The sequence below is a fragment of the Myxine glutinosa genome, chromosome 10 (assembly GCF_964187855.1).
Source record: "Myxine glutinosa chromosome 10, kmMyxGlut1.1, whole genome shotgun sequence".
Classification (NCBI taxonomy): Eukaryota; Metazoa; Chordata; class Myxini; order Myxiniformes; family Myxinidae; genus Myxine; species Myxine glutinosa.
The window spans coordinates 27177303-27191039 of record NC_136270.1 but is presented as its reverse complement, the minus strand read 5'-3'; the positions used below and the strand labels follow the sequence as shown (position 1 = coordinate 27191039).

General features: G+C 49.4%; 1 protein-coding gene across 1 annotated transcript in view; it reads left to right on the top strand.

The window, feature by feature from the left end:
* Positions 1–2806: 2806 nt before the first annotated feature.
* Positions 2807–13737, top strand: part of PRCC (proline rich mitotic checkpoint control factor) — a 40054-nt gene continuing 29123 nt past the window's right edge. The window contains exons 1-4 of the mRNA XM_078785489.1: positions 2807–3176; positions 3435–3479; positions 7239–7370; positions 7545–7740. Of these exons, the coding sequence (XP_078641615.1) occupies positions 2889–3176; positions 3435–3479; positions 7239–7370; positions 7545–7740 (661 nt within the window). The 5' untranslated portion in view covers positions 2807–2888. The remainder of the gene's footprint in view (positions 3177–3434; positions 3480–7238; positions 7371–7544; positions 7741–13737) is intronic.

Sequence of the window (13737 nt, the reverse complement as noted above, 5' to 3'; positions counted from 1 at the left end):
ATTTTTTGGGGCACCGCGTCACCAGGCACGGGGCCGTCCTCCTACCGGCCAAGGTGGAGGCGGTGAAGGGGTTTCCGCGCCCCCGCACGATCAAGGGGCTCCAGGAGTTCCTGGGTATGGTAAACTTTTACCATCAGTTCCTGCCCCGCATCGCCCAGCTCCTGTGCCCCTTGCACGAGGCCCTCCGAGGGAAGCCGGGCAAAGGTGACGTTACCTGGACCGAGCAGATGGACGCGGCGTTCGCGGGCGCGAAGCTCGCCTTGGCTAACGCCACCATGCTCGTGCACCCGGCGCCCGATGCACCGATCGCCCTCACCACCGACGCCTCGGACTACGCGGTGGGCGTGGTGCATGAGCAATGGGTGCGTGGTGCTTGGCAACCGCTGGCGTTCTTCAGCCGGCAGCTTCGCCCGCCCGAACGCCGCTATAGTACCTTCGACCGCGAGTTGCTCGGGCTTCACCTGGCCGTCAGGCACTTCCGCCATCTGCTCGAGGGCCGTGCGTTCACGGCCTTCGTCGACCACAAGCCACTGGTCTTCGCGATGGGCAAGGTCACCGAGCCGTGGTCAGCCCGGCAGCAGCGTCACCTCTCGGCCGTGTCCGAGTACACGACGGACATCAGGCACGTCGCGAGGAAGGACAACCCGGTGGCGGATTGCCTTTCCCGGTCCGTCGCCCACGCAGTCCACCTTGGCATCGACTATGCCCGGATGGCGGTGGACCAGGCCTCCGACCCCGGCGTCCAGACCTTGCGGACCGCCGTCATGGGCCTCCGCATCACCGAGGTGCCGTTCGATGGCGCGGCCCTCTTGTGCGACGTCTCCCTCGGGCGGCCTCGCCCCATCGTGCCCGCGGGCTGGCAGCGCCAGGTGTTTGACGCCATCCACGGCCTGTCCCACCCGGGCACGAAGGCCTCCCAGAGGTTGGTCGCCGACAAGTTTGTCTGTCATGGCCTCCGGAAGGCCGTCCGCGGCTGGACCAGGACGTGCCTCGCGTGCCAAGGTGCACCGGCACACCCAGGCCCCTTTGGCCCCGTCACGGTGCCGGAATGACGGTTCGACCACGTACACGTGGACCTCGTGGGACCTCTGCCCCCCTCGCGGGGTTTCACCCATGTCCTGACAATGGTGGACCGCACCACCCGGTGGCCGGAGGCCGTGCCTTTGGCGGCGACGGACGTCGCACAGGCGTTCATCGCCACCTGGGTCACCCGGTTCGGCGCCCCCTCGGACATATCGTCCGACCGCGGCCCCCAGTTCACCTCGGAGCTCTGGGGGGCGGTCGCGCGGGGGCTCGGGGTCCAGCTGCACCGAACCACGGCCTACCACCCCCAGGCCAACGGCCTGTGCGAGCGGTTCCACCGCTCGTTGAAGGCCGCGCTCCGGGCCACCCTCCGCGACGGCGGCTGGGTCGACAGGCTCCCCTGGGTCCTGCTGGGCCTCCGGACGACCTGCGCGTATCCGCGGCGGAGTTGGTCTTCGGACAACCATTGCGGGTGCCGGGCGAGTTCCTCCCCGACCTCACGGCACCATTGTCCACGGCGCAGGAGCGCTCCGCGCTGCAGGAGACAGCCCGGAGGTTCGCCCCGGTGCCGACAGCGCACCACGGGCACCCGCCTACGCACATCGCCCCAGAGCTTCGCACCGCGGAGTAGGTCTTCGTCCGGCACGACACCCACCGGACACCACTGTGGCCCCCGTACGACGGGCCTTTCCGCGTGCTGGAGACCAAGGTGAAACACTTCACCTTGGACATCGGCGGTACTCCCGACCGCGTCTCGGTGGATCGCCTCAAACCGGCCCACCTCGACGTGGACCACCCACCGCCGGTGGCTCGGTCCCCGCGTCAGGGCCGCCCCCCTGCGGGCGGACCCCCGGCACCGCCCAGGCCCGCCGGCACGCTGCCCCCCGGTCCTGCACCCATCCCGGGCGCAGCCGGAGGCATCCCAGCTGGCATCCCTGCACCCCGGACGCCGCCGGTCGCCAGAGGGCGCTTCGGCCGGGTCATCTGTTTGCCCCGCAAACTGGCCCTCCAGGTGCGCGGGAATTCTGGGGGGGCGCGTGTGGCGGACACGAAAGCTCACTGGCGTGAGGGCATCATTCCGCGCACCAAGTGGGCGGCGGCCACGCCCGAGGGGTAGGCGTGGCCGCGGGATATACACCGGGCGCGTAGCCCGGAGCGCGCCAGTGCTACAGTTGAGCTCGTTTAATAAAGCCTCTTAAACTCACCGCGTTGTCCGCTTCCTTCTTGTTGTACAAGTAAGCGCACGTAGCACCGCGCTTCAATATTATGCTTGTTGATTTCTTACAGGTGTTGCTAGAGATCGATTCTGAATTAAACCTACTATTGGGACGATGTTGTAGATCTGATTTTTACAACATTGTGCGACACAACCACCTCCTCAACCTTCGCTGCCAACTCGAGCCCAAAACATGACCGCAATAACATACACCAATCGTACACACCATCCCCTCCCCTCACCCTTTAAATAGGACACGTCCACAGAGTTGAGGTAGTTTAGAACAACCATCGCTACAATCCTCGTTTATATCGACTCGTGCAAAAGGTTTCCATATAAGGATGCACTAAAACATTCCTTATTCACAAATAAATCACGATGGTTGATTGAACAGCGGCACTACTTCGTGCGGTGTATTAGTTCACGTCATTACAGTAGTTGGTTCATGACAGTGGCTAGAAATTTAATTTAATAACAATATTCGCATCTTTCGTATGAATTATTGTACACATAGGTATTTCAAACCTAAAATAATGGAGGTATTTCTGCAAATTGTTCAGAATATTTACACAAATAGTCTCTCACCTCACCTCACGTAACGTAAGCCATTTCCTTTGGGTACCTTCCGGTTCTGGTCGTTACCAAGCGTATGCTCGCGATCCGCAATCGATCGAGTTTGAACGCGCTTGTAATGTCGTTAGTCGATTACGGGAGTAGCGATGAAAGCGACGCGAATGAAGAGGGGCTGAAAGCTTCCTCTGTTCTGGGACTCCCTTCTAGTAGGCCTTTAGCGGGGTCGACTAGTGAGCTGTCGGCGCGGCTCGAGAGGCAGCCCCCAGGTGCGTGTAGCAGAGCTTCGCTAGGCCTAACTTCAGCGCTGCCGCCTCCAAAAAAGCGCGCAGAGCCCGTGAAGATTCAACTACCTGCGCTACCAGACGTGAGCTGTTTTTGTGTTTCTCGTGTAATTTGAATGTTTTTTAAAAAGTTTTTATTTTTATTTTTTATTTTTACGGTTCACGTTTGATTTTTTTACGTTGTCTATAAATATAATAACAGTTGGTATTACTATTATGTTGTGGGAAGTTGTATTTGCTAGACGTAGCTCAACCATCCTAGTTCTTAGCAGTGTAATACAATAGTGTAATATATTTGTATATTTTGATAATTAAAGCATGGAAAACCTGTTTCTCTTTAGTCTGATGAAGATGAAGATGAGCCAACTCCAAAGAAAGGATATCGGGTAAGATTTCTTCTGAAATAATGAGCATTTTTTTTGTGTGTTTAAGGCTCAAAGGGGAGCATGTACTCATATCATATGAGATCATATCATATGCTGGACAATGATGTTTAGAAGAAAGAAGAAGAACCACTCCGTTTGCCTCTTCAGATGGATGGGGCTGCAGGAGCAGTTTTTTTTTCTTTGGCTAGGGGACACAGTCCTGGAAAGGATCGCCTCCCCGAGGCAGGATACTCAAATGTCTCATTCTTCCCAGTATAACCTGCTACTCACTCATTTCACCGCCCATGGAAGGATGATAGGCTGAGTCAACCCACCTAGTGTTATTATATAATTGCTTTCAAACTCAGGACCCAAAGATCTTAAGCCAGCCACCTTAACCCTAACCATGCCGGGTTATTTTGGACCTTCTGAAAGCAGGGGGGGGGGGGGGGCGGAAAGAGAGATAGATTCCGTGGCAACCGTAGATCCATAAAAAAAATAAAAATAGCATCGGTATCAAAACGTGCGCAGGAGTTCAACAGAAAGTCATGAAAGCTCAGCATGAGGGGAAAAAAAAAACTTGAGGGGGGGGGGGGGCGCTGACCCTCTCATCAATGTGTGTGCTGTCTCTCGGATGGACGTTAAACTGGACGTCCCATCTGCTGGCATTAGTTTCCCACAGTGTCCTTTGCAAAAAGTAGATGAGCTATCGCCGGCACCATTAATGGATTCCAAATTCCTGCCCTGACTTCCAGTGTAGAAGTGGCAACCTATCGAGGATTGTAGCCCCAACCGTAGCAAATAGCACCGTCGCTCTATATAGAGCAGTGGTTCTTAACCTTTTTAAAGGCGCCGGACCCTAACGAAACCCACCGAACACTCGTGGAACCCCTCATATTTGACAAAAATTAAGAAGAATTGCATCTTAATGCGTTTTCTGTTCTCCTTTTTGGGAGGTGATCTGGGAAATGCGTGGTTTTGTTTTGGCAAGGGCCACCCTCAAATCATTTTCGCATGCAAGCCTGCTCCTTTTCTTTATTTTAATGTCCACCAGTTTCGAAAACGCATGCTCGCAGAGATACATTGTAACGAATGGCGTGAGGATCTCAAGGGCAATTTTAGCGATGTGAGGATACCCTTCCATCTGGCGGCACCAAAACGTTGAGAGCGTTGTTGTGCCGAAGAGTTGTTGTTGAGTCTGGCTCTGCTGAAGTTCGATGAGGTCGTCGAGGTATTGGTCGTTGACATCTGCCGTTGCAACGTTGAAAGTAAACGGCTGCCGCACCCCATGCTGGGTATTGCTCTTGGTCGGGGAAGTAGCCGTCGAATGACTTTCCCAGCTCATCCAAGTGCGTGGCAATCGCTTGCTTCAGCTCCCCCGGTACAGCAGTGCCTCCAACTTCAGACTCTTCTTCGATCCCGCTCACGCACTCGTCCAGTAGCGAAAAGTTCGTGAAGTTGTCGTTCTCTGTTCGCCGCCTCCACAATGGTAACTTCTTTCGGAAAGCGCTCAACTTTTCTTCAGATTCGATGACATTCACTCCACCACCCAGTCCACCCTGCATCTGGTAATTGAGATGATTGAGTGCGTCGAAGATGTCAGCCAAGTAGGCCAAAGCGAGGATGAACTCTGACTCTTGGAAGTGCGTTGCATGGTTGCTTGTGTTCTCGCAAAAACAGGGCTAATTCTACATGCAAGGCAAAAACACGGCTCACTACCTTCCCTCGTGATAACCATCGAACGTTAGAGTGGTAGAGAAGGACTTCGAATTCAGAGCCGATTTCATTGCACGGCTCTTTGAAGATGCGATGATTCAGAGCACGGCTCTGCACGTAATTCACAGTTTCAACGACGATTTTCAGAACATTGGCCAGTTTTGGAGGCAGGATTTTTGATGCCAGCGCGTGTCTGTGCAGGACGCAGTGCGTGACGATGTGTGGTGCATCGGCCTTCACCAGCACTCCAAAACCGGAGTTGCATCCCAGCATGGCTGGAGCTCCGTCCGATCAAACTGCAGACACCATGTTCCACGAGAGGCCTTTGCTTCTGAAGAAGTCGTCCACAAGCTTCTTCACGTCAGCTGCCTTCGTCGTTGTTGTGAGAGGCTTGCAGAACAGAAAGTCTTCCTTGATCTCGTCTCCTTTGACATAACGCACAAATAAGATGAGCTGGCTCAAATTCAAAACGTCTGTGGTCTTGTCGAGTTGAAGGCTGAATTTCGTCGGGCTCGCGACTAAATCTGCAACTACCTGGGCGAGGATGTTGTCGCTCATGTCGTCGATTCTGCATCTGATGGAGTCATTTGAGAGTGAAACGAGAGACAACTTGTTTTCAGCAGCTTTTCCCAGCATGATGTTGGCCAACTTCAACGCGGCCGGTTTGATGAGTGTCTCGCCAACGGTGTGCGGTTTGCCCTGCTTTGCGATCAGGTACGCAACTTCATACGACGCGGTGAGGATCAGTTTGTCAATTGGAACAAAGCCGAGAGTGGGCAAGGTAGCACTTGCGTCGAATCAGAATCTATTCAATTTGAATTCATCCAGCGTTGCGTCTTTGTACTGCCCCTCGCCGTGCAGTTTTTTGAAGTGTTCCCGTAGTTTTGCTGGTGCTGGGCTGGAGTTGCCTAACTTGACATTGCAAAGCATGCATTGAGGACGCTGACTTCCGTCCTGTTCCATCAAACACGTGAACCCGTACCACATGTAATCCTCCGACCACTTCCTTTTTTTGCTCGACTTACTGCAAAAAAAGAAAAGAAAAAAAAAGAAGTAACAAACTGATCTTAATTGAGTTCGGGCAAATAATTATATGACAAAAATTTAAAAAGGAACATGCTTAAATATAATCAGTACCCCTCTGAAAACTGAGAAATTTTAACGATGAAAACATAACTTATAGTTACGATGACGGGATTTATTATCTACTCAACTCGATGTCACCTCAAATCCCATTATAATATTACATAGAAAACTGCGAATTGTTAATTTTGAATTGCGACCAAAGGAGTTATTTCACCTCCACCTAATTTTCTGAGTAATTCAATCATTTTATAATCACCATCCACTTTTGACTTTAATATAACTCTGAACCCACCCTGCATATCCACAAACATTTCCAACTTACTTTTCAATTAATCAGTAACTCCAAAGTAAGGTGTGACCAATGATGCACGGCACACGGCAAGCTAATCGAGGCTATTCACTGGAATTTCCGAACACCTGCAAAGTCCAAAATCCAGTAAGTAAGTAATCAAGTAAGCACCATCGACAGAATAATTAGCAAGTTGCTCATTGATTCAACTTACTACAGTCAGTGTGAAACCACTTATCTTATACACAGACCAGAGAAACCATGAATGTGATGGGAATACAATTACAAATAACATTTCCATTCGTTCGTAACATACATAGCAAAATAATAATAATAATATTAATAATAAGCCTAATTACACATAGATTCAAAATTGATACAAAACTTTAAAAAACAAATTGCAATGCGTTTTGGAGGACCTCCGCCGAACCCCTGAGACTGGCTCACTGAACCTCTGGGGTTCGGTTGAACCCAGGTTAAGAACCACGGATATAGAGGATTTTTCATGATCCGATGCGACTCCCACCCACCCCCTGCACCTCCCCCCATTCACCCGCACCCCCCCACCCCCCTCCCGAATCCTGGTTCCCTGCAAAAATTTGGGCTTTCCATTAGCTTCCCCCAATGGTTCTTTTGTGGAGTTTACTGAGCCCCATACAAGTTCTGAGTCGGAGCCTTACTGCGTGCAGGTGGAGGGCGGAAGGCCAGGACTTTCGGCATTGCTGCCAAAGCCTAGGAAAATGGCTGTGAAGGAGACAAAGCGAGCACTGGTCCCACACATCTTAAGCCAAAATAAAGCTGCCCGGCTGACTAGTGCATCGGTGAGGGATTTTGCTTAATTGTTGTAAAATGCACACTACTGTTAAATTGGTGCACGTATGCTTGTTTTGTGATGGTATATGGCTCGTGCACTATTTTTCACAAAGCCAAATTGCACGGATTGCTTGATTTAGCTACTCTGACGTTTCATTGTACTTTTCCCCTTTGTGGTTCAGGTCGCACAGTTGACTGTTCCAAGCCCATCAGCAATCAAAACGGCATCCAAGTTTGCAACGCAACAAGTTGCCTCTCATGCCAGGCACGATTCCGAATTGGACGACATGGCGAAGGATGAATTGCCGATGGGCGAAAGCTTTTTCTCCATACCCGAAACGCCGCCACCACCACCGAGCTGTGCTATTCGGTTGCCTGGTGAGTTCAATTGCAAATCCTTAGGATTTCTAGTTATTAATACAAGTCATATTTAACATGATCGTGTACTAATAATGTGGAATAAGAAACCTGAGGTGTTTGACTATTGTACAACTTTTCACAATAAGGGCCCTTGTGCAAGTAATACATCCTACTATATAAATAAGGCAATTCGCTGTGTATGTGTGTATGGCTGATAAATAATTATAGAAAAGAAAACGGCTGTGTAATCCTTGCATGTAAAAGAAACTTAAAACTTACATGCAATGTGTAAAAGAAACCAATCTCTATAAAAATTTTGCTTATGTGTTGGTGGTACCCAGAGTTAGTTCATGGGCACAAAATAACCCTCCTTCCCCCCCTTACGATTTTCACCTGTGCATGTGGTCTACTTACCCCTGCTGGAGAGAGAGAGAGGGGGGGGGGGGGAGGGGGGGGGGGGGGGAAATTACTAGCCACGGCACAAAATATACTTACCCCAACTCCCCTACCACTTCCCCCATCCCCAAAGCCGCTCCTGGAGGCAGTGGGTGCTTCTAGAATGTAGAAAAAAGAAGGAAGAGGCAGGTGGTAAACATTTTGCAAATTGTTCTTTACATATTATGGAGATTGTCTAACTAGCAGAACCACAGGCCATGTACTGGGTGACCTATTTATCTATCCACAATTTGAACCCCTATAATGCTATTGCTAAAAAACAAAATCAAACTTTTTTTTAGAGGGCATTGATAGATATTTCAGGTTTTTGTGAGACAAATTTGATTGAAATCAGATGTATAGAAAATTAATTATGAATTTTGATATGGTTCCATCATTTTCAAGCAATGTGTGTGTGGAACCTTTTGCAATACAGTTCTCCAAAACCACTTTCTGTTGCAATCCAACTGTCCTTTCTCCAAAAGCTGCTTGAATCTGCTCTTTCATTTCTTGAATGTTCACTGGTTGAGTTGCGTAAATCTGATATATTTGTGTAACATTTGTATCATAAAAACTTTCAATATGTATCGGCATCCTGTAAATTTTTTTGTTTTATCTTGTTTCCCAGCAATATAATTTTAGGGTTCAAAATTGTGGGTAGATAAATGGGTCACCCTGTTTGTTTCACAAGGTTTAATGGTTTTTGTTTGTTTTTGAGTTGTATTTCACAAGGAGCTTGTTACCCTCGCAGGAGGAGAGGGTATTGCATTTGGGTCCCTTTGTCTATTTGTCCGCACAGAATAAATATGATTTTCTCGGCAACCGCTGGTCCGATTGATAGGAAATTTACACCGTAGGTGCAACTCCATTTACACCATGCATGCAAGTTACACCATGCGCGCACGCTTTCGAAGTTAAGTAACTTGTCACAATTGTGTTTTTGTCGAAACTATCTTTCTTTCGGTGTGTGTAACTATTGGTGTGTCTTTAATAGTATTCTTGGTGTTAGTTTTTCATACCTGTGTACAGAATTGTCGGTTAGTTCGTGTCGCATATTCTGAGGCCAAGTGTAGTACTAGTAGGCGACCGTGTCTGACCTTGGCTTGAGGCTTTGTTTCTGTCTCAGTGGTTCTTCGATTGCGCTCGCAATTACTTTCGGTCTCTATTTTTCACGTTTCACGTTCAGTCTCTGTCTCTGTTTTCATCTCGACTCAAAAAAAATAAGTAAAAATAAAAATATTTCCTTCTCTGTTCTTATCCGTTGTTCGTTCGTTCTTATTTGTTCGTTCGTTCTTCGACCACGTTGTTCGTGATCACGTGTTCACGTCGTTAAAAAATGTTTCAACTGTCACCTGAAGAACTGTATTCTGTCATATACTATAACACCTTTTTCTTCTTCTATAAAAGGATGCTTTCGACTTGCTCACCAAATCTATTCATTCCAAAAAAAAATTCCATCTCTTACAGTTACAGTGCCTCTTTCATACATTCCCTGAACTCTCCAGAACTCCACCCATCCTTCAGCGTCCTCAAACGTATTTTTGACTCGAAGGTCTCAAGAAACTCATTTTGCAATAAATGTTCGTTTCCCATTAATCGTACATTTTGCAAAATCCAATCTCACCCCTCCCCTCCAAATCTTCCCCATCACCCCTTCCCTCCAAAACTTCCCCATCACCCCTTCCCGCAAAAACTTCCCCATCACCCCTCCCCTTCAAAACTTCCCCATCACCCCTCCCCTCCAAATCCACCCCCTTGCCCCTCCTCTCCAAATCTTCCCCATCACCCATCTCTTTCAAATATTCCCCCTTGCCCCTCCCCTCCAAATCTTCCCCATCACCCCTTCCCTCCAAAACTTCCCCATCACCCCTTCCCTCCAAAACTTCCCCATCACCCCTCCCCTCCAAAACCTCCCCATCACCCATCTCTTTCAAATATTCCCCCTTGCCCCTCCCCTCCAAATCTTTCCCATCACCCATCCCTTTCAGATCAACCCCCTTGCCCCTTCCCTCCTAAACTCCCCCCACACCCCTCCCCTCCGAGACTCTCCCTCACTCCTCCCCTCCGAGACTCCCCTCTCACCCCTCCTCCTCAAAGCATCCTCCCCGCTTCTTCCCCCTTCCAACTTTCACCTTCATCTCCCTCAACCTTCTGCCTCACTCTTCCCCCTCCTCAAATAACACCTCACTGCGCCTCACCCAATCACCATCAAACCTTTTGTCTGCCCCATTCTTCCCTTTCTCCAAGCTATTCTGAAATCTCTGACACACCTTCAACAGCTCTCCCTACCTCTTCCTCCTCTTCCACATCTTACCCTACTGCTCCCCCCCGCCTCCCCCTGTTCTGTATCCGATGCTCCCCCTTCCTCTTCTTTAACAGTATGGACATCAAACATCCGGGGCCTTCGCTCAAACTTGACTGATCTCTCCATACAGGTTGCTTCTGACAAACCAGACGTGATATGCTCAACAGAAACTTTCCTCCTTCATGATGTCTCTGATTCCTTGGTATCTCTCCCAGGTTACTCCCTCCTTCGGTATGATAGACCTGAGCCTCGTCCTGGAGGGGGGGGGGGGGGGGGGGGGGGTTGCTATCTTTATTAAAAAAACTCTTTTCCTCACTCGCCCTGCACTGCCCTCTCTCCACCTCACCCCCAGGAATACCTTTGGCTACGGCTTCCCCTTCGCTCCCACCTTTTGTTCGTGTATTGTACCGTCCACCAAACAGTGATGACTCAATCTACATCTCGCTGTCTGAGAATATGGACCAACTTCTATCTACCCATCCCAACTCTCTCTTCCTCATATGTGGTGATTTCAATTGTCACCATGCCAGTTGGCTGGGTGTGGGTACCTCTCTCACCAGCCATGGCTCTTCAGCAAAGGACTTCTGTGACTCACTGGGACTGACACAATCTGTCAATTTCCCGACCCGGATCTCAGTCAACGGAGCATCTTCTCTTCTGGACTTGGTTATGACTAACTTCCCTGAAAATGTCTGCTGCTCTTCTTCTGCTCCAATCGGCTCATCTGATCATGTGCTTGTTAAAGTGGACATCTCTCTGATCATTCTCAGAGAGCCTCCTCAGCGTCGACAAGTCTGGCATTTCACTCAGGCCAACTGGCACGGTCTTCAAGCAGCCATCAATCATCTGGACTGGTCTCCCATTTCTACCGCCTCTGACATCAACTCATCCTGGGAATTCTTCCAAAGTAAATTGCTCTCTCTCATGCACACATTTATCCCATCTCGTCTTCAGTTGTCATACCCTTCCTCCCGTCCATGGTACACAGAATCTTGTGGTGAGGCTATTGCCCAGAAACAACTTGCTTTCGTCTCCTGGAAAGCAAATCCAATGGAAGGAAATCTCATTTCCTTTCACAAAGCCCGAAACAAGTGTGTGTCCACCCTCAGGAGAGCCAGGAAACAATATCTCTCCGTTCTCAGGACAGAACTATCTTATCTGTCTCCCTCTTCCAAATCCTGGTGGCGTCTGGTCAAATCTGTTTCTGGTGTTTGATCCCCCTCCATCCCCTCCATCACCTCAAACGGCCACACGGCTGACTCCGCACGTGAAAAAGCTGAATGCCTCAACTCTGTGTTTGCCTCTAAATCTTGTGTCCCAAACCCATCCCTCTCTGTACCCACCTTATCCAGTCGTACCCAGCTGCTCCTGGACTCTGTGTCCTTTCCTCCTGACAAGGTGGAAAAGTTTCTGTCAACCCTCGACTCTGATTCTGCAACTGGACCTGACGGCATCAGCCCACGGGTCCTAAAATCCTGTTCTTCCGCTCTTTCACTCCCTCTCTGTTCTCTTCACCCTCTCTTTTGCTCAAGGTCATCTGCCATCTGCTTGGAAATCTGCCAACATCACCGCTTTGCACAAAAAAGGTGCAAAAACAGATCCCAGCAACTACAGACCAATCGGCCTTCTCCCAATTATCAGCAAAGTCATGGAATCTATCATTGCTTCAGATATGAAATCTTTCCTTTTCTCCAATGGCTTGATCTCTGATCATCAATTTGGTTTCAGACCTGGTCACTCTACTCTGGACATGCTGCTTCTGCTTTCTCAACAATGGATGGAGGTCCTCAATGCCAAACAGGAAATTAGAGCTGTCTCCCTTGACATATCACGTGCCTTCGATACGGTCTGGCACCCCGCTATGCTCACCAAACTCTCCTCTTTTGGTATCCATGGAAATCTCCACGCATGGCTGGCGGACTTCCTCTCTAGTCGTAGTCAACGTTTGGCCCTGAATGGGTTTCTCTCATCTCCTCTTCCTGTTCAGGCTGGAGTTCCCCAAGGCAGTGTTCTGGGCCCTGTGCTTTTTCTGGTCTTCATCAATGATCTCTCTGACTCTCTTGAAAATCCTCTCTATCTCTTTGCTGATGACTCTACTCTCTGTCGCTCCATTCTTCATCCCTCAGATTGGCAGTCTGCAGCCTCCTCACTCTGCAGACCTGGACAAAATCACAGACTGGGCAAACAAGTGGAACATGTCTTTCAATCCTGACAAATCTCACACTCTTACGATGTCTCTCTGAAAAGACCGACTTGACAACCCTCCCATCCACTTACTGAATAATCCTCTCCAAGAAGTTCTGTCACTCAAGCTTTTGGGTCTCACTATCTGCCATGATCTTTCCTGGGAAAACCACATTTCAAATCTGGCCTCCAAAGCCAGTCGCCGACTGGGCATCCTCCGTCGTGCGAAGTCCTTCCTTGGCACACCTGGGCTCCTCACCACATACAAGGCTTTCATCCGCAGCTCAATGGAATACTGTTCTCCCCTCTGGGCTGGTGCTCCTGCCTCACACCTAGCTCGTCTTCACGCTGTTGAAACCAAAGCATTCAGAATCATTGGAATCTCCCGTGATGAAGCTAACTCCAAGGGCCTCTCACTCACTCACCGCAGGCAGGTTGGTGGTCTTTCCGTCTTCTACCGACTCCTCTCTGGCCTTGCCCCCCAGCTCTCTCTGGGCTCTGTCCCCCAAATATTCCTACAGGTTACACAAGATCTGCCTGCAACCCTCTTATGGTTAAACTGCCAAAATCAAGACTCTCTGCTCACCTTCACTCCTTCATTCCTCTTTTCTCCCGCCTCTGGAACAAACTCCCTCACTCTCTTCAATCCCACTCCACCCTCTTTGCACCTCTATATCTCCGAAAGCGCCGCATAGAAAAAATTGAGACATGGCTCATTGTAAAGAACTCTCCATGGGGAATAAAATGTTAATGATGATGTCATCGGTCACATGGTTCGGCCGCCATATTTGTTTTTAGCACAAAAGCCTTAAAAAACACAAACACATCCTGGTGTGGGTCTGTAATCTCTGATTGCTCTTTCTTGTTTTTGTTTTTTTGTGTTTTTGAGCTGTTTCACAAGGAGCTTTGTTGTTTACTTGTTTTTGAGCTGTGTTTCACAAGGAGCTTTGTTGTTTTTGAGCTATGTTTCACAAGGAGCCTTTTTGTTAGTTAATTTTGTTTTTGAGCTATCTTTCACAAGGAGCTTTGTTTTGTGTTTTTGAGCTATGTTTCACAAGGAGCTTTGTTGGTTATTTTGTTTTTGAGCTATG